The sequence below is a fragment of the Bufo gargarizans genome, chromosome 1 (genome assembly GCF_014858855.1).
Source record: "Bufo gargarizans isolate SCDJY-AF-19 chromosome 1, ASM1485885v1, whole genome shotgun sequence".
Lineage (NCBI taxonomy): Eukaryota > Metazoa > Chordata > Amphibia > Anura > Bufonidae > Bufo > Bufo gargarizans.
Window position 1 is genome coordinate 717,560,536 of NC_058080.1, and position 25,181 is coordinate 717,585,716.

Here is a 25,181-nt window from a genome sequence, read left to right on the forward strand (position 1 = left end):
TTCATTGGGTATCCGTAGCCCACCTACGGAAGTCAGAGCAATACTCCTCTACCGGCCGCTCTCCTTGTAGGAGTCTCCGTAATTTTGATTCAGCCAGTGCGACTCGGTCAGGGTCGTCATATATGAGACCCAAGGCCCCAAAAAATTCATCCACTGACCGGAGAGCCTGGTAATCAGTGGGTAAAGAGAACGCCCAGGATTGCGGGCCCCCCTGCAGCAGGGAAATAACAACCCCCACCCACTGTTTTTCCTTACCAGAGGAGTAAGGGCGCAGCTTAAAATATAATTTACAGGCCTCACGGAATGTCACAAACTTGTCCCTTCCCCCAGAAAATCTGTCAGGAAGAGCAACCTTGGGTTCCGCAACAACCTGATTACCTGTAGAAACCGCTGGGCTTGCGGTCAGTTGTAATTGCTGCTGTTGCTGGAGGACCGACGCCTTCAATCCTGCCACCTCCAAAGACAGGCCATGAAATTGGTTTGACAAAGCAGCAATTGGATCCATACTGGATTCTAAGTAGGTAAAAAAAAAATGAGCCCTAGATAGTGATGGTGGGATCACTAGTCCGCACCAATGACACTAAGAGGAAAACACCAAAGAGAGGACAGACAATACAGACAAACATATAATCCCAGGTGGGCGACAACAGCAGACCACAAAGGCCCAACAGGGATCCGGAGGGTAACGTTCTGGACCAACAACCAGAGAACGCAGCAACACAGCTCCAGTGGGTCAGTATAGAAGTCCAGGCCGGAAGCTCTATATCTGGCAACCAGAGAAGTGGGAGAGGGGAATATACAGTCATGTGAAAAAATTAGGACACCCTTTGAAAGCATGTGGTTTTTTGTAACATTTTTAATAAAAGGTTATTTCATCTCCGTTTCAACAATACAGAGAGATTAAAGTAATCCGACTAAACAAAGAAAACTGAAGAAAAGTCTTTTCAAGATCTTCTGTAAATGTCATTCTACAAAAATGCCTATTCTAACTGAGGAAAAAGATAGGACACCCTTGCCCCTAATAGCGAGTGTTACCTCCTTTGGCTGAAATAACTGCAGTGAGACGGTTCTTGTAGCCATCTACCAGTCTTCGACATCGGTCTGAGGAAATTTTACCCCACTCCTCAATGCAGAACTTTTTCAGCTGTGAGATGTTTGAGGGGTTTCTTGCACGTACAGCCCTTTTCAAGTCACCCCACAGCATCTCAATGGGATTCAAATCTGGACTTTGACTTGGCCATTCCAGGACTCTCCATTTCTTCTTTTTCAGCCAATCTTTGGTTGATTTACTAGTATGTTTTGGGTCATTGTCATGTTGCATGGTCCAGTTCCGCTTCAGCTTTAATTTTCTAACTGATGGTCTCACATGTTCTTCAAGCACCTTCTGATACACAGTAGAATTCATCGTGGATTCTATGATGGTGAGCTGACCAGGTCCTGCTGCAGCAAAGCAGCCCCAAACCATGACACTTCCACCTCCATGCTTCACAGTTGGTATGAGGTTCTTTTCTTGGAATGCTGTGTTTGGTTTACGCCAAACATGTCCTCTGCTGTTGTGTCCAAATAATTCAATTTTGGACTCATCTGTCCAAAGAACATTATTCCAGAAGTCCTGGTCTTTGTCAACTTTATCTCTGGCAAATGTCAGTCTGGCCTCGATGTTTCTCTTGGAAAGCAAAGGTTTCCTCCTTGCACACCTCCCATGCAAGTTAAACTTGTACAGTCTCTTTCTGATTGTAGAGGCATGTACTTCTACATCAACAGTAGCCAGAGCCTGCTGTAGTTCTCGAGATGACACTTTAGGGTTTTTGGAGACCTCTTTTAGCATCTTGCGGTCTGCTCTTGGGGTGAACTTGCTGGGGTGACCAGTCCTGGGCATGTTGGCAGTTGTTTTGAAAGCCCTCCACTTGTAGACTATCTTCCGGACAGTGGAATGGCTGATTTCAAAATCTTTTGAGATCTTTTTAAATCCCTTCCCAGACTCATAGGCTGCTACAATCTTTTTTCTGAAGTCCTCTGACAGCTCTTTTGCTCTCACCATGGTGCTCACTCTCACTTCAACAGTCAGGAGCACACCAAACTAAATGTCTGAGGTTTAAATAGGGCAAGCCTCATTCAACATGCAGAGTAACGATCTACTAATTATGTGCACCTGGTGTGATATACCTGTGTGAGATCTGAGCCAATTTAAGAGGGAATACATGTGAGGGTGTCCTATCTTTTTCCTCAGTTAGAATAGGCATTTTTGTAGAATGACATTTACAGAAGATCTTGAAAATACTTTTCTTCAGTTTTCTTTGTTTAGTTGGATTACTTTAATCTCTCTGTATTGTTGAAACGGAGATGAAATAACCTTTTATTAAAAATGTTACAAAAAACCACATGCTTTCAAAGGGTGTCCTAATTTTTTCACATGACTGTAAGGAGGTTGGGAGTGCTGGACAAGGAACAGCTGAGGAGAAGGAGCTACGGATCCCTGAGTGAGCCAAAAAGGGTTGCAAAGCAAACCCAGAAAGCTACCATAAAGAAACAGCCCTATCTTACTACATAGAGCGGGCAGCCAACCGCTGCGACTTCCTGACCCCGGGTATAACGGAGTCAGGCGTGGTTCTTGACACCCTCGTGACACCAAATCTTTTAACACAGGGTCATACTGCCATTCCCTTATCTTTTGTAGCTGGGCTGCCAGGTAATAACCTCTAAAAGTATATTTGTGCTATTGGAATCAGGACAATAGTAGCAAAGGAAGGGACCTGCATGCCGTGCCATGGTGTATCTTCTTGTAAAAGTATGGATTATAGGAGAAAGATATTGGAAATTACTGCTACACTAGACTTCGCCCCACTTTGGGGAAATGTTCACTTGGGTGAGTTTTTGAGTTTGTCACAAGATACGTTTTGGACAAATTCTGGCGTAAATTATATTTCTCAACTTTTTAGGGATGGGGCTATTTTTACATTAGATGAGATTTCTCACTTAGTAGGTAGTAGTAAGATTAATTGGTTCAGATATAGACAACTATATTCTGCTTATATTCTCACAGGTCAGTCTGTATTATTTACTGTAGAACATAACAGATTAACTGAAATATTGACCAAGGCACAGGAGGGGAAGATTAAACTAACACATATATACAGGTCTCCGGTCCATGGCATGGCAGGTAGGGTGTCATTTCCTAGCAAGGCGAAATGGAGATGTGAGGCCCCTGGACTAGTACAGACATATTGGGATACGATTTATAGGAATATGAGTAGATGTTCAGTGAATGTCAATCACATTGTAATACAGTTTCATTTTGTACATGGAAATGTTGTCTACATGATGGATCTAGATGGTTGGTAAACGTGTCCAAATTGGATCCAGTTTTAGAGAGTTGAACTATTACCTAGATTCTTGTCCAAATGACCTTTTACCTAGTTTTAAAACTACAAGAAATTGCCAATTTATTATCACACGCAATTATGTAATGTGCCACGTTGATTTTTAAGGATTGTAACCGCCATGAAACACCCAGTTACCCCCATTATCATAAAGGTATAAAATAAAGATTTTTGGGGTGGTCTCTCAGATCTCCTTAGATATAGCAACTGTATCTGTGTCTCTGTCGGCCTACTTAATTATTTAATTATTTTGTACCTGAAAATTGAACTACTCTGACACTGGCTATATTCATCCCCTAGCAAGGATGCATGGGGGCCTAACTCGGGTTGCCCTAGGGGGGACCACGAGTTCACCAACTTCATGCATCTTTGTTGGCACTGTAGATACGTTCAGGTATTTTGGCAAAAACAGGACGGGGGTGAAGTTACCTTTTACTGTTCAAGTGGCTATATTAGGGGATATAGAGAAAGATCAAGGCTCAACCTATAAACTCAAGCTTATCTCTATGGTGTTTATGTTGGATAGAGTGATTATAGCACGTGGGTGGATGGCTAGAGCTGCTCCTGACATTAATAACTGGCTTAGCTTGGTTAACAAAGTGAAGGCATATGAAAAGATTAGATACATTTCCCCAAATAAATCAGAAGTATGGTCTAAATTGTGGTCTATCTGGTAGATGGTTGCAGGTTTTTGTTATTTCCCCCCCCCCCCCCCCCGCTTCACCAGGGGCCATATGGGGTTAACGTCTTATGAAATTGTCTTATTTGGCAGGGGTGTATACTGTGTAATTGGCTGTCTATTGTATTTGTTAAATAAAAAAAAAAGTAAACAGTGAAAGTCAGACATCGCATAGTACAGGAGGGTCTCTTTCTAACAGAGTGGGAACCAACCCCCGTGCCTCACGTGGATCCAGAGATCTTCCCAATCTTTTCTCCAGTTGCTCTGTTGGATTGATTTCTAGCCTGCAGCTCAAAGGGCAGGTCCTTTGTGCTGCAGCTCTCTCCCTATCACGCCTCAAGGGACGGGTCATTACTGTTGCAGCTCTCTCCCTATCACACCTCAAGGGACGGGTCATTACTGTCGCAGCTCTCTCCCTATCACACCTCAAGAGACAGGTCATTACTGTTGCAGCTCTCTCCCTATCACACCTCAAGGGACGGGTCATTACTCTTGCAGCTCTCTCCCTATCACACCTCAAGGGACGGGTCATTACTGTCGCAGCTCTCTCCCTATCACACCTCAAGAGACAGGTCATTACTGTTGCAGCTCTCTCCCTATGACACCTCAAGGGACGGGTCATTACTGTTGCAGCTCTCTCCCTAGCAAAAATCAAGGGGCAGATACTTTCTACTGCCGCTCTCTCCCTGTAAGGGTGCCTTCACACATGGTGGAAAAATACGCTAGAAAATACTCAGCATTAATATTTCCTACATGTTATCATATAGGTTTGAAAAGTGTCGATCCCTGTCCTGTGTTCGGCTGTGGAAAAACATTCTGTAGCGCAACTATTGATGTGTCGCAGTTTTTCTAAAGCAGAATGTCTCCATTCATTTGAATGGGAGATGTAATCCTCACAGAAATTTGCAACAAATTCTGTACATACAGTAAATCCACATGTTAATCACCCTGTAAAAATCTGTAACAAAATCTGTACCGGCATATATTGTGGCAGATTTTTTCACTATGTGTGAAACCACCCTAAATGTGACAGTAGGTTTCCCTGAAAGCAGCTGAGGGATGGAACTGTGCATGTGCGACCACCTCAGCGATGTCGCAAAGTTGGACAGAGAAATAAGGAAAAGAACAAACAGGTGGCGCTTTACAGATACATTTTATTGAGTAAGGCCTCATGCACACGACCGTTCAGTTTTTTTAAGTCCGCAAATTGCGGATCCGCAAAACACGGAAGCCGCCCGTGTGCCTTCCGCATTTTGCGGAACAGAACAGGCAGCCCATTGTAGAAATGCCTATTCTTGTCCGCAAAAAACGGACAAGAATAGGACAGGTTATATTATTTTTGCGGGGCCACGGAACGGAGCAATGGATGCGGACAGCACACAGAGTGCTGTCCGCATCTTTTGTGGCCCCATTGAAGTGAATGGGTCCGCACCTGAGCGGCAAAAACTGCGGCTCGGATGCGGACCAGAACAACGGTCGTGTGCATAAGACCTAACTCAGTGAAATTTTTGATTACAAGCAATTGCAGCAGTATACGGATTGAGGCACTGGCTTGATGTAGACTGCAGAATTTTTTTCTGACACCTACGTTAATAATTTTTTTTTACCGTAGGTGTCAGAAAAAAATTCATTAATATGGTGGTCATGCTGAATACTCTTTTTAATGCAATTATCCCAACTTTCTGGGTTGTGAAGGAACACATAGAATTTGCATATAAATGCACACTGTTAAGTATCTCTATGAGATAAAATTATTTCCATCTACTGTGCCTACAGGTAAATCCATGGCTGCATATGTCCATCTCTGTCACTGATCTTGTAGTCCGTAGTGCTTCCGTAGTGTTCCGTTCTGTGCTTCCGTTCCGCACCTCTGGATTTTCTGTCCGCATCCGTGATGTGGAAGGTACACGGAACTGTGCCCGTGTATTGCGGATCCGCAATATGGCAACGGGCAGCACACGTTCGTGTGAATTAGCCCTTAAGGAAATGTATCATCAAAAATGTTATCTCACAGTTAAAACCAGATAGTAGCACATATCTGGGGTGAACTGGCTGTGGACCCTACAGGGAGATTTCCAGGTGGGCCGATGCCCGGGGGCCCCTTGGGCCCTCTTTGTCGCTGCCGACCGGGTACATGATGATCTTGTGCTCTCGCCGTTGGTTAATGCCGCAGACGTTCTCCTGACCTTCCTGAATACTGTGATGAGGGTAGCAGTATTTTGTGCTGCACTGTGGTATTTGCTTTTGCTGGGTTACAAAATAAAAGATCTACTGTTGGTCTATCACGTAAAATCCAAATAAAATACATTTAAAGGGAGTCTTTCACCTAATCTGAGGGTTTTAGACCGCTCAGATCAGGTTATAGACTCTTTAACCCTCATTACGATCATACCTTTCTCTTATGTGTCCCTCGCCCAGATAATGAAAATAACACTTTTTAAACTTATGCAAATTACCTTCTGAAGGTGCCCAGGGGCGGCGTTACTGGGCGATGTGCCCAGAAAAGCACACCTCCAGCCGGCGGACGTCACGAGCGGCACCAGAGGACGGCGGGCTGGGAACTGGCCCGCACCTGCGCACTGCTCTGCCCATTATGGGCAGATGAACAGCTTTTCATATTGCGCATGCGCCGGCCAACTAAAGACAGCCGGCCGGCGCATGCGCAATATGAAAGGATGTTCCTCTGCCCATAATGGGCAGAGCAGTGCGCAGGTGCGGGCTAGTTCCCAGCCGGCCGTCCTCTGGTGCCGCTCGTGACGTCCGCCGGCTGGAGGTGTGTTTTTCTGGACACATCGCCCAGTAACGCCGCCCCTGGGCACCTTCAGAAGGTAATTTGCATAAGTTTAAAAAGTATTATTTTCATTATCTGGGCGAGGGACACATAAGAGAAAGGTATGATCGTAATGAGGGTTAAAGAGTCTATAACCTGATCTGAGCGGTCTAAAACCCTCAGATTAGGTGAAAGACTCCCTTTAAGTTTGTGGCTGGAACGTGAAAAAATGTTCAAGGGGTATGAATACTTTTTCAAGGCACTCTATCTATCTATATTATGGACTACGAACCAGTAATGTAATGAGGAATAATTTCATACCTCTGCAAGTCACCCAGACTTCTTGCTTGTGGGCACATTTGTGTTTGGTCAGAGTGGTCACTGGGCACTCAGACAGAGACCGCTCGTCCCCAGTACATTTCACCTCATTCATCCAGATGGCGCCACTTCCTTTTTTTCGTGAACCGCAGGGCATAAATGATCTTGGAGCCCCACAGTTCAGCTGCTTACACACCACCTTAAAGTTCAGCCTGCTCCAGTTATGATCACAGACAGTGGCCCATTCCCCATCATGTTCCACCTCCAGTCTTCCCGTACAACGATGGTTCCCATTGACCAGTTTGACTTTCAAGAACTCTTCTAAAATATACAACACAGTGGATTGTATCAGATATATAGTACATATACCGCACACCAAATACATTCAAGATACATTTGTATACTTTGTTACAATTACTAGTGGATTAAAAGGATTGTCTTCGTCCTCCAGCTATAATGATGTATACTCATCTTTTCACTTCCCCGGACCTCCCCGCCACTCAAGCCTTGACGTCACCTGTATATCCTGGACACTGCTGCAGCCAATCACTGGCCTCAGCACTATACAACATGAGACTGCTCAGGCCAGTGATTGGCTGCAGATGTTATGTGGGGTATACAGGCACATCAATAGCCAAACAAACAAAGCACATCGGAGTGGGGGATCAGAGAGGTGGCGCAGGTAGTGGTGGGGATGAAATGGATGAGCATAAATTATTTTATTATTTTATGCCAATTGCTGGCTTTGATGGAATTTTTGGGGATTTTTTTAAGGATATCAGGCCCATTAACAAAAATTTTACATGCACCACAATACCATCGTTGTCAGTTCTATCTATTGTCATGTTAGGGTACCTATGAAAGGAGCATTCCCACCTGAGCCCCCTTCCCCCATGTCAAGGATCTGAAACATAAACATACTGACCTGAAGCCGCAATTCCAAAAAGTGAAGCTAAAAAAAAAGGAAAATACATTTACAACTACAAATACAATTAAAAAAAAAAATATCTTACATTAGTTCCCATTCAATCTCTGTATGCAATAGCTTATACATAATTACCAGTATTGTAGGTGGTAAATTTGGGTCATGTCAGCCCCACTACACCCCCATCTGCGATCACTGGTGATTTATGGGCAGAGCTAGCATAAACCCTTCCTATTTCCATCACAGGACACCCAAAATTTGCCACGACTGTTGGTAACTATACTTATTTTGCTAGCTTTATGGGGATTTTTACTTTGGTTGTTGCTTTTTCTCCCCATGAGAAAAGGAAGAGAAAGGGAACACCCCAAATCAGAGGAAATACCACCAGAAGAATTTGTGCCCTGCACTAAAGCATGATAAAGTTAGTCTACCCTGATAAATGACTGCATATTTGGGACATGGCTCTTGAACTAGTGGAATAAAATTGCTAAAAAGTTACAGAAAATGAGGCTCTTATGGGCATGCTGCAGGGATAGAGCACCCACTTAAAGGGATATTCCTGGACTTCACTTATACAAGCAGACAAACAACGCGAGTTTGTGAGCATCCATGTGTTTAAGTTCAAGTGTGTGTTTGTATTAAGTGTGTGACTTTAGATTACGTGACATGAGATTCAGGGACTTTGAGAGGGGACTACAGTAAGTTAGCTTCTTATCACTGCACTATATTGTATTTTTTATTTTTTCTTGCGTAGTTCCCATTTAGTATGTGTTCCATTATTGACAGCGCAGTCCAGTGAACATCTTGTCTAATGTATGCAGTCCTGGAACAGCTGTTTGAGGGTGCATATCTTTGTTCAAAATTTTAGCAAATTGCCCGTTTGGAATCACACATCGTGTATCTAACCGGGTGAGTTTCAACACTGAGAAGCGTTGACAATTTGGAAAAGAGTTTGCTACTCACTGAGCAAGCACTCTATGGGGTAGATGTGGGGGAGGGTGGTAGCAAGAAGGCTCAGGAAAGTAAGGTAGCTAGCTGGGTTAGTATATATACAGTAGACTGTCCTCTGTAGTATATATATATATACAGTATAGGGTCCTCTGTAGTATATATATACCGTATACTGTCCTCTTCCGTGTTAATGACGGTACTTTACACAGTTTAGCGTCAACTGCAAAAATTTATATTTTACTGTGCAAGCCTTCTACAAGATCATTAATAAATATATTGAAGAGAATAGGGCCCAATACTGACCCCTGAGGTACTCCACTAGTGACAGTGACCCAATCTGAGTGTGTACCATTAATAACCACCCTCTGTTTTCTATCACTGAGCCAGGTACTTACCCACATACAGACGTTTTCTCCCAGTCCAAGCATTCTCATTTTATATCCTAACAAATCCGGAACACTGGCATCACATTGACATAAAGCATAACCCAGCAGATCATGCTTCAAGAGGCCTGAATATAACAGAATTGAAAAATTCTAACTGGTTCACCGGTCCAGAGTTCCTTTGGGAAAAGGAAATCACACCCAGTAAAGATTACACAGAATTGTCTATGGATGATCCAGAAGTAAAAGTTGTACAAACATTGAGCACTGCTGCCAAGTGTCAAGATGACATACTTGAAAGACTAGCCAGATGTTCAAAATGGAATACAGTCATAAACGTAGTAGCTCGAATTTAACGTTTGGCAAAGGGAATCAGAAAGAAGGAATTGTTGAATGTAGAAGAAAGAATGAAAGCTGAAGAAGTCATAAGACTCATTCAACAGAGATTCTACAGTGAAGAGACTTAGTCAAGAACCTAAAAGTCTTCCAAACAACCACCCATTGTACAAGTGTAATGCAAGGCACCAACGAAACAGACCAGTGAGGGTGAAGTAAAAGGGGTTTATTAACAAAATAAACAAAGTCCAGGTAAACTTCACTGTGCAAACATCAGGCAAACAAAAAACGAAGGAAAGCCAGGAGTAGTCCAGATCTGTGCATAAGTCTCTGTGCAACTTGCCAGGTAAACGGATGCCTCATGGAAAGTCCCGGGGCCTGGGTCCCACTGGAACGGACGGAGTCCCAGCAAACTTCAGTCAGTAGCTAGCAGTACTGACCTGCACCTGGATAAGGAAGGATAACAGTGGGCACTGACCGACCTGGGAGGCCACCTTTTATGTGCCTGCTAACAAATCCTAGAGCACCAAGTGTCCACTCCCCATAGGTCATGATCCTGCCCTACACCTGTGTACAAGGCTTTGGTCGGTCATTAGTTAATTAGACCAATGCTGGCCCCCTAATCTGCTTTGAACTTGCGGCCAGGTGCTATTCCCTTCGCTGGTGGGCGAAGCGCATAAGAAGCGCGTACGCGCTTGCAAACCCGTTTCAAACGTAAATGCTCTGCGAGAGTGCGCGAGCGCGTCGACATGGACACCGGAATGGAATCCGCAACAGGCACCGGAGACAAGCTCATCCGCAGCGTATTGCCTCTAGACCGGCCAAGCTGTCCCGAGAGCCATGCGGTCTTCACCTCCGGCGCACATGCAAAATCATCCCTGCGTCAGTGGGAGGGAGACTGGAAAATGCATCGTTACCTAGCAGAGTGAATCATCCAGCAATTCTACCCAAAAACTCTACCTTCACAAGATTGATTGCTGATCACTACCACAATATATCCTTGCATTAAGGAAGAAGCTTTACCCAAAACTAAATCAATAATAAATTAGGCTGGCTCACAGTATATTTGCAAACACAAAATGTGTTACCCCGATAAATGTATTATCCAAAGCTGTGTGAGAGAAGGTGGTTACTTTATTGTGAAAGGAAGCAAAGTTATAGCAAAGTATCTAAGTAAATGTGTAGTCTGCAGAAAGGCAGGTAGACCTACAGAAGACCAAAGAATAGGAGATTTACCGGCAGATCGTGTAAACCCATCACCACCATTTCTTTATTACGGAATGGACTACTTTGGCCCATTCATCACCAAACAGAGCCAAAAGGAGTACAAGAGATATGGACTAACATTTACTTGTCTGAGTTCCAGAGCAATTCACCTTGAAATGTTAGAGAATATGTCAACTGACGCATTCATCAACTCCTTAAGATGTTTCATAGCCATTAGAGGTACTGTCAGAGAGCTTAGATCTGACCAAGGATCTAAATTTGTCGGAGCAAAGAATGAATTAAAGAAAGCTCTAAAAAAGATTGATAAAGAAAAAGTAACTGAGTATTTGTTAGAGAAACAGTGTGATTTTCATATGAATGCTCCACATGCAAGCCATACAGGAGGAGTTTAGGAAAGACAAATCAGAACTGTGAGAAATGTTTTAAGTTCAGTGTTGAAAAAGAACGCTGGAAGAATAGATGATGCTTCACTTAGGACCCTGTTCTATGAAGTAATGTCTATTGTTAACAGTCGTCCACTTACAGTTGATAATATCAACGACCCATCAAGTTTGGACCCTTTAACTCCCAACCATCTACGTCACCTTAAGTCTGATTACATACAGCCACCACCTGGCAAGTTTACCAAAGAGGATTTATATGCTAAAAGGAGATGGCGAAGAGTTCAATATCTATCAGATCAGTTTTGGAAAAGATGGAGGAAAGAGTACTTAGCCAATCTGATGCTAAGAAGTAAATGGCAAACACCCAGAAGAAATGTCCAAGTTGGTGACATAGTGTTAGTAAAAGAAGAAGATTTACCTAGAAGTCAATGGAAATTGGCCAAAGTTCTAGACATTCAAAAGGATAAGGACAAACTAGTAAGAAGAGTGTTGTTACAAATAGGAGACTCAAAACTTGACAAAAAAAAGAAAAAGGTCTCACTACTCTACTCAGGTTGGAACGTCCTATACAGAAGTTAGTTGTTCTACTTGAGAGTAATAAAAGACACTTGGAAGTTGAGAACCTGATGGAAAATTCCTCAAATTCATGTTCAAGTCCTACCACTAAGAACATAGAATTATAGGTAATTTTGGTGGGAGTGTAGCTGGCCAGCTAAGACCTGTCCTAGGTTACTAATATAGCTTATATGCTTATACAGCTAAACCTGCCAATAACCTTAATACGGTTCCTATGTTTGTGTGTTAAAGACAAAAGTAAAGTTATTTACTGGGACCAGTGGCGTCGCCAGGGGGGGGGCCAGAAGGGGCCACGGCCCCCCTACATCATGCTGGCCCCCCCCATGTGCCCCCCCAACTAAAATGCCCCCCCCCCAAGTGAGCCGCCGCCGCCGGGCACAGGAAGATGAGCGCTTCCATTGCGCTCAGAGGTGTGTCCCTTCCCCTTCCTCTGATAGGCTGCCGGCCTAGTGCCTGCAGCCTATCAGAGGCCAGTGCAGGCGGCGTGATGACGTCATCGCGCCGCCTGAGCCTTAAAGCGCGGGACACAGGCCGGAAGAGTTTTTTTTTTTTTTTTTTTTACAATAGTTTTACTGGCACATGATGGGGGGAACTTAATACTGGCACATGATGATGGGGGGGACTTAATACTGGCACATGATGATGGGGGGGACTTAATACTGGCACATGATGATGGGGGACTTAATACTGGCACATGATGATCGGGGGAATTAATACTGGCACATGATGATGGGGGGACTTAATACTGGCACATGATGATGGGGGGACTTAATACTAGCACATGATGATGGGGGGACTTAATACTGGCACATGATGGGGGGCTTAATACTGGCACATGATAGGGGGCTTAATACTGGCACATGATGGGGGGGCTTAATACTGGAACATGGGGGGCTTAATATTGGCACATGATGGGGGGGCTTAATACTGGCACGTAATGGGGGGGCTTATTACTGGCACGTGATGGGGGCTCTTGTTACTGGCACGTGATGGGGGCTCTTGTTACTGTGGAAAAGAATTGTGATGGCACACTCGCATTTGGATAGAATGGAAGGATTTTTATTGTTCTATAAAATACTTAGTAATATTATTTGAATTTCATAAAAGTTATAAAAATATAAGAGATCCTATATGTATATAAAGTATATTATATATTCTGATCAAAGTAACTGTTCTTGGTATTATTCAGTACGAAATATATATTTCATTGGGTATTGTTAAACTGGGATTCCCTAGAATTGAAAAATAATGTCCATAGATGTTTAAAAGAGTTCTTCAAGGAGGTCCTGAAATCAGCGAATTTACAATCCACAAGAAGGCTAAATAGTAATTGATGACTGTCTTTAGTTAAATAGTGATATTCTTAAAGAATGTGCAAGCTCGCATATAAGGTCCAATATATTATGAAAAAATATGAAAAAATATATTTTAAGAAAAAAGTGCCGTGCAAAAAGTTGAAAAAGTTGAAAAATGTGCTCGATGAGTAAAATACGTTGTGCACAACAAAGGTAATTTATAACATGCAGTTATTCTTAAAAAATGTGTTGATAAAGACGTACACCATATAGATAATGTTCATATGTTATGATGATGAGGAGTCGATGTTATTATGAATACACCAGTATTTGGTCCTGTATTCACCGGGTTTTCAAGTGTTGGTGTCCGCCTTTTAAAGAGAGAGCGACTCTCCTGGCAATTTTCCAATTCACTTGAAATTGGATGATAGTTATCCCGATATATTTCAGTGATTTGCCGTTGTTGTGGGCAGAGTACATACAGACGTGGACAAAATTGTTGGTACCCTTTGGTCAATGAAAGAAAAAGTCACAATGGTCACAGAAATAACTTTAATCTGACAAAAGTAATAATAAATTAAAATTCTATAAATGTTAACCAATGAAAGTCAGACATTGTTTTTCAACCATGCTTCAACAGAATTATGTAAAAAAATAAACTCATGAAACAGGCATGGACAAAAATGATGGTACCCCTAGAAAACACAGAACATAATGTGACCAAAGGGACATGTTAATTCAAGGTGTGTCCACTAATTAGCATCACAGGTGTCTACAACCTTGTAATCAGCCATTGGGCCTATATATATGGCTCCAGGTAATCACTGTGTTGTTTGGTGATATGGTGTGTACCACACTCGACATGGACCAGAGGAAGCAAAGGAAAGAGCTGTCTCAAGAGATCAGAAAGAAAATTATAGACAAGCATGTTAAAGGTAAAGGCTATAAGACCATCTCCAAGCAACTAGATGTTCCTGTGAGTACAGTTGCACATATTATTCATAAGTTTAAGATCCATGGGACTGTAGCCAACCTCCCTGGACGTGGCCGCAGGAGGAAAATTGATGACAAATCTAAGAGACGGATAATCCGAATGGTAACAAAAGAGCCTAGAAAGACTTCTAAAGAGATTCAAGGTGAACTTCATGCTCAAGGAACATCAGTGTCAGATCGCACCATCCGTCGTTGTTTGAGCCAAAGTGGACTACATGGGAGACGACCAAGGAGGACACCATTGTTGAAAACGAATCATAAAAAAGCAAGACTGGAATATGCCAAACTACATGTTGACAAGCCACAAAGCTTCTGGGAGAATGTCCTGTGGACAGATGAGACAAAAATCGAAGTTTTTGCCAAGGCACATCAGCTGTATGTTCACAGACGAAAAAATGAAGCATATCAAGAAAAGAACACTGTCCCTACTGTGAAACATGGAGGAGGCTCTGTTATGTTCTGGGGCTGCTTTGCTGCGTCTGGCACAGGGTGTCTTGAATCTGTGCAGGGTACAATGAAATCTCAAGACTATCAAGGAATTCTAGAGAGAAATGTACTAGCCAGTGTCAGAAAGCTTGGTCTCAGTCGCAGGTCATGGGTCTTGCAACAGGACAATGACCCAAAACACACCGCTAAAAACACCCAAGAATGGCTAAGAGGAAAAAATTGGACTATTCTAAAGTGGCCTTCTATGAGCCCTGACCTCAATCCTATTGAGCATCTTTGGAAGGAGCTGAAACATGCAGTCTGGAAAAGGCACCCTTCAAACCGGACACAACTGGAGCAGTTTGCTCATGAGGAGTGGGCCAAAATACCTGCTGAGAGGTGCAGATGTCTCATTGACAGTTACAGGAAGCGTTTGATTGCAGTGATTGCCTCAAAAGGTTGCGCAACAAAATATTAAGTTAGGGGTACCATCATTTTTGTCCATGCCTGTTTCATGAGTTTATTTTTTTACATAATTCTGTTGAAGCATGGTTGAAAAACAATGTCTGACTTTCATTGGTTAACATTTATAGAATTTTAATTTATTATTACTTTTGTCAGATTAAAGTTATTTCTGTGACCATTGTGACTTTTTCTTTCATTGACCAAAGGGTACCAACAATTTTGTCCACGTCTGTATATTGTATTTATGGAGAAATAATACAAGAAGATGTAGTTTACTTTACCCCTATTCAGTTCGTTACAGCGTCTTCCGTCCTGCAAGGACCTTCGTGGCGTCCCACGTGATCACTTGCCTTACCACGTGATGCTGCACGTGATGATGATGTAGCCTGACGTCACGCGGTGGTTGTTCCTGATTGGCCAATCTTCCTCGCTGCGGGAAATTTGAAAGAATATCGCCGTGGCGAGTATTTTCTTCCGATGATTTTCAGTTTAATATTGTTAATTTCCTTATGGTCCTCACTGCTTCCTCTGACCAGACGCGTTTCGGGACACTTTCTGGTCCCTTCTTCAGTGGTCACGTAGTGATGAGTCCGGAGCAAGTGAGGGTTTTTATGTGCGGTCTTCTTTAAGGGGTGTTGCCTTAATTCCATTGGGTTAATTGTAAATCCTGGACTGGATTTTTTTCCCGTGGCTAACTAAGTTTGTGTCGGCATAGTTTATTTTTGGGATATTTTGATATGCTGTTACAATATGGATGCTTTTTTGGTAAAAGTGTATAAATTATGTTTCTGTAAAAGAGGTCTATTTCTATAAGAACTTAATAGTAATCATTCAGTTCCACTAGAACGCATTGTGTGCTACTTGCGGTTTTTTTGTGTGCGGTTTTAGTGCGGTTTTTTTAAAAGGTGCGGTTTCAATGCGTTTTTTATAAAAGTTTTAATTTTGAGATAGGATCCTTTATAGATATGCTTCTATCATGTTAGTCCATACCACTGAACGCTAGCAAACGTTTATAATGGAATTGATAATAAAAATTAAATTGATAATAAAAATTATATATTTCATATTTTATTATTTTTCTATGAATCTCTTATTTAGGTATGATCTAAGTTTTTTTGATAGTGTGTATAACTTGTGTTTTAGATAGTCTTTCACTATATGGGATTATTACTGATTATCCTGATGTAGATGGGAAGTGTATGTAGGGGAGGCGCCTAAATAGGAAAGGAGATAGAGGTGCTGGTAAAGTCTTTCACTATGTGAGATTATTTCTGATTTTCTTAATGTAGATGGGAAGTGTGTATAGGGGGGAGGGGCCTAAATAGGAGAGGAGATAGAGGTGCTGATAGAACAGCCTGACCTCTATTTCTCTTTCCCAAAGAGGCACATCCCCATTTATATGAAGCCAAAAATTTCTAATTCGGCGTTTAATCCTGCAGGCATTAGGGTGTCAAATTCATAAATTCTCTTGGATTCGGTTCTTGACATGTTGTTGATGTGATTTCCCCCTCTCCAGGATTTGTTGATTTTTTCAAAGGCTATGAATTTAAGGGATGATGGGTCACAATTGTGGTGAATTTTGTAATGTTTGGATAGTGTGTGTTGTTCGTATCCTTTTTTGATGTTTGCTATGTGTTCTGATATTCTTTTCTTCAGTTGTCTTTTTGTTCTCCCAATGTATTGTTTGTGACAAGGGCATTCCAGTATGTATATGACGTCTGTTGTGTTACATGTTAGGCACTCTTCTATTTGGACTTTGAATGAATTTTGTGTGGAGCAGACTTGTATAGTTTTTTTAGGAAATTTTGTCACTCTGCAATTGCTGCATCGCCCACATCGAAAGAAACCCTTTAGGGAGAGCCAGTTGTGTTGTGTGTTTGTTCTTTTTTGTTTTATTGTTGGAGCTACTTTTAATCCTAAATTTGGAGCTTTCGTGTATACTATAGATGGTGTAGTGTTTAGTAAGGGGCCTATTATTTTGTCTCTGAGTAAATGATGCCAGTGTCTATTGATGATTTTAGCGATAGTTTTATATTGAGCATTGTAGGGTAGAATCAGTCTGGCTTCTTCTTTTTGGTGTGTGTCGCTCTTTTCTTTTTCTTTGAAAAATTCTGATCTATCCATTTTTTTAACTTTATTTAGTGCATTATCTAATAATTTATCTGGATATTTTTTATATGTAAATTTTTCTTTCATTTGAATTGCCTCTTCTTCGAATTTAGTGTTGATGGTACAATTTCTTTTTAGTCTTCTGAATTGATTTGTTGGAATATTGGTTAACCATTGTGGAAGATGACAGCTGGAGAAAAGAATATGGTTGTTTTTCATTACCGGTTTTTGGTATGTGCTACATATTAGTTTTGTATTTTCTACTTGAATGTTTAGGTCAAGAAATTCTAGCTGTGTTTTTGTTGTGTTGGACGTGAATCTTAAGTTTAAATTATTTATATTAATTTCATTTAAAAATGACTGTAGGGAACTATCTGTGTCTTGCCATATAAAGATCACGTCATCTATATATCTTCTCCATAGCACCAGACTCTCCCCGAGTCTAGGGCCAACCATCTCACGCTCCCATTCGGACATAAAGATGTTGGCGTAGCTCGGGGCGAATCTGGTGCCCATTGCCGTGCCGACTTTTTGTTGATAATATTCAGAGTTGAAAATAAAGTAATTATGTGTTAATATGAAGTGGACCCCAGATGTGATAAAATCTATTTGGTCTGTCTTGAGTGGTGAATAGTCTGTTAAGTGTTTTTTGAGTGCTGTTGTGCCTTGTTTGTGGTCTATTACTGTATATAAGGAATTGACGTCAAGAGTGCCAAGTGTCCAGTTTTCATTGTATTCTATTGCTTCCAATGTAGTGATAATGGCCGTGGTGTCTTTTATGTAAGAGGGAATGATTTTCACATATGGTTGTAGCATGTTATCAATGTATTCCGATAGATTTGATGTTATTGACCCTATGCCTGAGATTATGGGTCTTCCTGGGGGAGCTATTGGGTTTTTGTGTAATTTCGGTATGCAATAAAATGCTGGTAATCTTTTTTGGGTGGATATGATGAATTTATGTTCCCGTTCTAAGAGTATATTTTCATTCAGGCCTGTATTGCAGTAATCTATCAGTTTTTTTTGGTATTCTTCTGTTGGGTCATGTTTTAGTTTTTGATATGTTAAACAGTCAGTAAGTTGGCGCATGCATTCTTGGTTGTAGCTGACGGAGTCTAATATAACTATCGCCCCTCCTTTGTCTGCTGGTCGGATGGTGATCTCTTCCATAGCTTGAAGTTGTTTCATTGATTCCCTTTCTTTTCTTGTTAGATTATTGAATGTTGAATGTGTTTTTAATTTTCTGATATCTTGCTCTACACTTTTACGGAATGTTATGATCTCATGACTTATTTCTTGTCTTGGAAAATGTTTTGATTTATTTTTTAGGGCAGTATGTAAAAATTCGTTACTTTCTGCTGTTTGCGGAGTGAGTGGATTTTTTAAATGGTATTTCTTTAAACATAGTTTTCTGATGTATTTTTCTATACCTATATAGGTTGCAAATTTATTTAGATTGGTTGTTGGTGCAAAATTAAGTCCCTTGTTTAGTAAGTTTTTCTGATCTGGTGTTAGGTTTATATGACTCAGATTGACAATTATGTCTTCTTGTTCTATCTGTTGTGGTGTCTGTTTGAATAGTGTTCTTCTTCTTCCTCTTCGTATCTTTCTCTTCGTTGATATGTACGTGTTTTGGGTGGAATCCATGTTTGTTGTGACGATTTTTCCCTCTGATATTGATTTTGGTGTGAGGTTTGGTGTCTGTATTGAGTTGGACAATCTCGTGGTTGGTAGGTCGGTTTGTTGTTCTGTTTGTATCTCAGGTTGTAGTCGTGAGTGGAAAAGTGTGTCTGATTGTATTTTTTCTCTAAGGTTGGTAGCGGTGTCGTTTTTTGTCTGGTTTTGTGATGGGGGGGAGTTACATCTAAAAAATGTGGGGTTGCTAATGTTTCATATCTATTAGAAGTTGATACATTGTAATGGGTGGGAGAGTTGTCTGTGGTTAGGTTGTGTTGTTTTCTATTTGTCCCATTGTTTATCTTTTCTTTAGTTGTTTCTGAGTCCCCTCCTTTATCTTTATTTGAGTGATTTTCTGAGTGATTAGGAGGTATATGGTTTGTGTGTTCTACTGATTGGTCATAGTGGTCATGTTCAGAGTGTTGTGTGGTATGCTCTTCATATTGGTAATGTCTTAATTTTTTTGTTTTCTTAAGTATTATTTCCTTTTCTAGTGTATCTAGTCCCTTGCATACTCTCTCTGACCATTTATGGTATTCTTCATCTCTTACAAATAATTCCATTTTTTCTTTTAGTTTATCTATTTGTGTGATGATTTCTTCTAATAATTGTTTTCTTCTTTTTATTATTAGTTCTACCAAAGTGCATGATTGCTTTTTTAGAAAAGAGTCCCATTCTTCTTTAAATTCTGAACTATATAGGTCTTGTGCTGGATCTTTTAGTAGTGTCAACCCTTTTGGGATTTGACCTCTCTCTAAGCACTGAGTTAGTGCCTTTATTTCCCATCTATGTTTCAGTTGTTTGTGAAGAAGTTTCTCTAATTCTTTGAATGTGATTGTTAGTGATATTGTGGCATCTGGTGTGAGTTTGCTATTGTTATGTTCGTCAAAGGAGTAGGTATCTATTTTTCTGCATTTGTTTTCCATATGGGTCCAAATGTCCATATTTGATCGGCTGGGAGCGCACCAGATAGGTGTGTATGTAGTTATAAAATAGAGGGGGTTCTGTGGCTCACCAGACGGTCAGTATGGATAGAGGTGCTCAATCACCGGTACACCTAAAACCGTGAGGATGTGTTAAAATGGAAAAGAATTGTGATGGCACACTCGCATTTGGATAGAATGGAAGGATTTTTATTGTTCTATAAAATACTTAGTAATATTATTTGAATTTCATAAAAGTTATAAAAATATAAGAGATCCTATATGTATATAAAGTATATTATATATTCTGATCAAAGTAACTGTTCTTGGTATTATTCAGTACGAAATATATATTTCATTGGGTATTGTTAAACTGGGATTCCCTAGAATTGAAAAATAATGTCCATAGATGTTTAAAAGAGTTCTTCAAGGAGGTCCTGAAATCAGCGAATTTACAATCCACAAGAAGGCTAAATAGTAATTGATGACTGTCTTTAGTTAAATAGTGATATTCTTAAAGAATGTGCAAGCTCGCATATAAGGTCCAATATATTATGAAAAAATATGAAAAAATATATTTTAAGAAAAAAGTGCCGTGCAAAAAGTTGAAAAAGTTGAAAAATGTGCTCGATGAGTAAAATACGTTGTGCACAACAAAGGTAATTTATAACATGCAGTTATTCTTAAAAAATGTGTTGATAAAGACGTACACCATATAGATAATGTTCATATGTTATGATGATGAGGAGTCGATGTTATTATGAATACACCAGTATTTGGTCCTGTATTCACCGGGTTTTCAAGTGTTGGTGTCCGCCTTTTAAAGAGAGAGCGACTCTCCTGGCAATTTTCCAATTCACTTGAAATTGGATGATAGTTATCCCGATATATTTCAGTGATTTGCCGTTGTTGTGGGCAGAGTACATATATTGTATTTATGGAGAAATAATACAAGAAGATGTAGTTTACTTTACCCCTATTCAGTTCGTTACAGCTCTTGTTACTGGCACGTGATGGGGGCTTATTACTGGCACATTGGGGGGCTCTTGTTACTGGCACTTGATGGGGGCTCTTGTTACTGGCAGTGGTACGTTATTGAGGGCACTTATTACTGGCACATTATTGGTGGGCACTATAGGGGCATCTACTGAGGCCACAAAGAAGGGGTGTTTTATATGGGGGGCTCTGTACAGTAGCATTTTATACTGGGACACATTATGGTGGGTACTATGGGGAAGGGGGGAGAGGAGTATTATGGAGTCATCTACGGGGGGCACTAAGAAGGGGTATTTTATACTTGCAAATTATGGGGGACACTGAGGGCATCTACTGGGGCACGATATATGGGGCATTTTATACTGGTACATTATATGGGGCACTAGCAGGAAGGGGGAAGAGGAGCACTATGGAGGCATTTACTGGGGGCACTATATAGGGGTATTTTATACTGACACATTATGGGGGACATTAGCTCAACTGGGGGCATAAGGGGGTATTTTTTTGCACTGTCACATTATAAGGAGAATTATTTCTACCCATGGTATGACCCCCTAGTAGCAGCACCAGCCTCTCCCTGCTCTGCTATCCCTCTGCCCCTTCTAGAAATCCTTATTATGAAATCTTTCTCATTAGGATAAAACACAACATCAGCTCCGCCGAGCCCCCGGCCAAGTGTTGAAGTGGTGTCCGAGATCCCAAGGGCCAAGCCAAGTAACTGTAAGTGTTCATGTGAAATATGTTTATGTTATATATGTACACTCCTGTGAGAGGCGGGGAGGGAGATCTGTGGATGACACTGTTATAGGGAGGGAGATCTGTGGATGACACTGTTATGGAGGGGGAAATGGGGATGACACTGTCATGGGGTGGATCTGTGGATGACACATATAGCATATGATTATATATACGGTATGTGGCATCCACAGATCCCCCCCATAGAAGTGTCATCCACAGATCCCCCTCTCTATAAAAGTGTCATCCACAGACAGCTGGACTTTTCTTCCCTGTTGCGGTTTTAGGTATTGGGTAAAGTATCGCAGCATTTCTAAGCGTACTTGTGTAAATGTATCGTTGTTATAGCTCCCCCCCTACTTTTGTCCTGGCCCCCAGTGTGCCCCCCCAAAATTTGAAAGCTAGAGACGCCACTGACTGGGACATCATGTTTTGGATGTCATATAACTGTTATATTTTGTGTTCACAGAAGCAGAAAAAGATAATGTGCCTTTAAGATTAATTTTGTAATGTAAGGTAAACTCAGTGACACTGCAGAAACAACAGAATGCATAGTGTTAATCTGTTGTTGCTGGGCAGAGGTCTAGACCAATCACAGCCAGCTTCTCACACAGCAAGAGTTTTCACCAATCACAGCCAGCCTCACACACAGCCTGGGAACAAGAGGCCAAAATAGTTCCACCAATTGCAACCATACAAATTGCATCCAATTGCAAACTACAAAGTTCACAATCCAAATTCAAATTCCATACTGCAATCCAAATTACATACAACCATACCAGATCATACTCAACCAATCTGCAAATAGTTACTGCTAACCGCATACTGCAAATTGCGACCAAATTCAGCAGAACTATTAGTTAGACCTCAGATATACCTCTCAGAGAGATCATAAAGTACTTAAATAACTTAAAGTGAGAGTACAGATACTAATGAGAGAAATATAGTCACCATTTTATGTTGAATGACAAGATTGAACAGTTGAGCCACAATCTTAATCATACCGCCATTTTGTGATATCTTTTCAACACGTGTTATGTACATGGACTATCTGCTGCGGAGGCGGCAGTGTTATATATGAAGAAAAGTTGAAGTTAATAAAGAAGTTATTTCAAGCATTTGGTGTGCTCTTTAAACCTACTGTTTTCATAGAACGGCGCTAGAGAAATTACAGAGTAACAGACAGTCTGGTTAGACTAAAAGTCAGAGATATCAAAATTCTTCTAATGCCACAGCGCATAAGGCACTTCATAGTGCTGCGCCTGCCACACCATCCAACAAACAGTCCCATGTAACTAACAACACTCCCTCCTACAGTTACCTCCGACACACAGTTACATGTAAATAACATCACTCCCTTCAGCCCTAACATACAGTCCCAGTTAAATAACCACAACTGCCAGCATTGCCTCTCCCTTCACTTACCTCTCCTTATGTAGCAGATATCTCCACAGATTCTTCTCCTCTTCACTGCCGTCCTCTCCTGCACTGGTCACATGATAGTGACATCATCGCAGGTCCTTCTAAACCACTGCCTGTTTTGCTGGTCACATGACCTGTGATGTCACCACAGGTCCTTCAGCTCTTCCAGTGCATTAGATTAAATGGTATTGCCGTCCTGAGGATGGCAATGCAGTTGTATCTAGCAGGCAGGCAGGACTTTCGGGGCCTGGGACAAAACATCAGGGGCCCAGGCCCCGAATGTTTTACCTAGAAACGCCCCTGATATCAGGGGTCAGTACAGAGATCTATCCCATCATCTATTTATCCCCAGGACTGTGACTGTGTCGAGGGGACATCCTCTGCGTCTGGAGGAAAGAAGGTTTGTACACAAACATAGTAGAGGATTCTTTACGGTAAGAGCAGTGAGACTATGGAGCTCTCTGCCTGAGGAGGTGGTGATGGTGAGTACAATAAAGGAATTCAAGAGGGGCCTGGATGTATTTCTGGAGTGTAATAATATTACAGGCTATAGCTACTAGAGAGGGGTCGTTGATCCAGGGAGTTAGGGCTGATGCACACGACTGTATGCCCTCTGTGAGCGGGCCATATGTCCCAGAGAGGCATACATCGTGCACACGGGAGTACACAGCATCATAGGTTACTATGATGCTGTGCGCATTGGGCCTTCCGCGGGACTACTGTCCTGCATTCATATGATATTATCACGACCGTATGTCTCGGAGGGCATACAGTCGTGTGCATGAGCCCTTATTCTGATTGCCTAATTAGAGTCGGGAAGGAATTTTATTCCCCTTAAGTGAGGAAAATTTGCTTCTACATCACAGGGGTTTTTCTACCTCTGGATCATCTTGCAGGATAACAAGCCGAACTGGATGGACAGATGTTTTCTTTCGGCCTTATAAACTATGTTACTATGACTGTAATCCTTAGGACTGACCATCTGTATCTGATTAGTGGAGGGGTTGGCTCTTGCTAAGCTCTCAGAACAGCTGCATCCAGTTAATTGTTAATCAGCCATAGCGCCATGCATTCAGGTGTGGTGGTGCCAGGTACTGCAGCTCAGTGTCATTCCCTTCAATGTACCAAGCACAGCCACAACCAAATACACAGGGAGCGCTGAGTTATAGAGGACCCGTCCTCTCTCCTAAAATGTCTGTTTATGTAATTGCATTTCCCATGTAATAACAATTCTGGAACATCTGTTCTTTTGACTCAATGTTGTGTCATTCCTCTGTTATTCCTATTAGACGTTTATGGATTATCTGACAGCTGTTACATCTGAGGGAGGAAGGGGGGGGGGGGGTCCCTGTACAGTCTGACATTGTTCAACCAGTCCTGGCAGTGGAAAACTTTGAAGGGAAACCCCCCACCCCCACCCAACTGGTAACACCCAATTGTCAATTTATCAATAAACTTCTCATAGGAATAATAGAGGAATGACAGCATGCAGTTATAATAAAATATTTTATGGTGACAGTTCCTCTTTATCACTCAAGAGGACGCGGTGATCACTGGTGTGCCTTCATTCAGCTTATCGTCAGGGGTGTCAGATCGTCAGAGAGGGGTCGGGTCACCCCTGATAACTGTGGGTTCTAATCACATTTTAGGCCATGCTTGAGATGGGATTAACCCTTTAATAAAGCCTCTGAACTAATGGTATAGGGTTTCCAGTGGTGACTGTACACCAACTGTTGTGAAACTACAACTCCCAGCAGGCATACTTCCTCTGCTCTTTTCCAAACTCTCTCCCAGAATTGAATGGAGCATACTGGGAGTGCTGAAGGATGCTGACCCCTGCTGTACACTATACTGCCATACAGAGAGCATACTGAAAATCAATCAATGTCCATAGTTATTGCAGACACTCACCCAGCAGTATCAGCCTCGCACCCTTCATGGTTCCGGCCGGGTAAGAACTAGAACGCTGAACATGAAGTAAAACTTTATACGTTCGGGACATACGTGGAATCAGCACATTTACTGCTGAACTCACGAAATAAGATTTAAAATGATGCCTAGATTTTTGCTGCCAATAACTTTTGCAAATAAATATATAAACTGGTAAATGTAAGTGGCGCCAACGTGTTCATGAACCGCAGTATCTGCAGGGTATACGATTTCTAGGACAAAACTCTATACAATACTACTGTCAATCGGGGCGTAACTACCA

The 25,181-nt window shown here is 41.6% G+C and overlaps 1 protein-coding gene across 2 annotated transcripts in view; it reads right to left on the reverse strand.

The window, feature by feature from the left end:
• LOC122924844 (CD5 antigen-like) overlaps positions 1 to 24,978 on the reverse strand; it is a 50,969-nt gene extending 25,991 nt beyond the window's left edge. Inside the window, exons 1-3 of one of the 2 annotated variants that reach the window (XM_044276327.1) lie at positions 24,881 to 24,978; positions 8,073 to 8,099; positions 7,151 to 7,468 (exon numbers count right to left, since the gene is read on the reverse strand). In XM_044276327.1, the coding sequence (XP_044132262.1) occupies positions 7,151 to 7,468; positions 8,073 to 8,099; positions 24,881 to 24,971 (436 nt within the window). In that variant the 5' untranslated portion in view covers positions 24,972 to 24,978. The remainder of the gene's footprint in view (positions 1 to 7,150; positions 7,469 to 8,072; positions 8,100 to 24,880) is intronic. The other variant, XM_044276328.1, reaches the window with a different exon arrangement.
• Between the last annotated feature and the right edge of the window lie 203 nt (positions 24,979 to 25,181).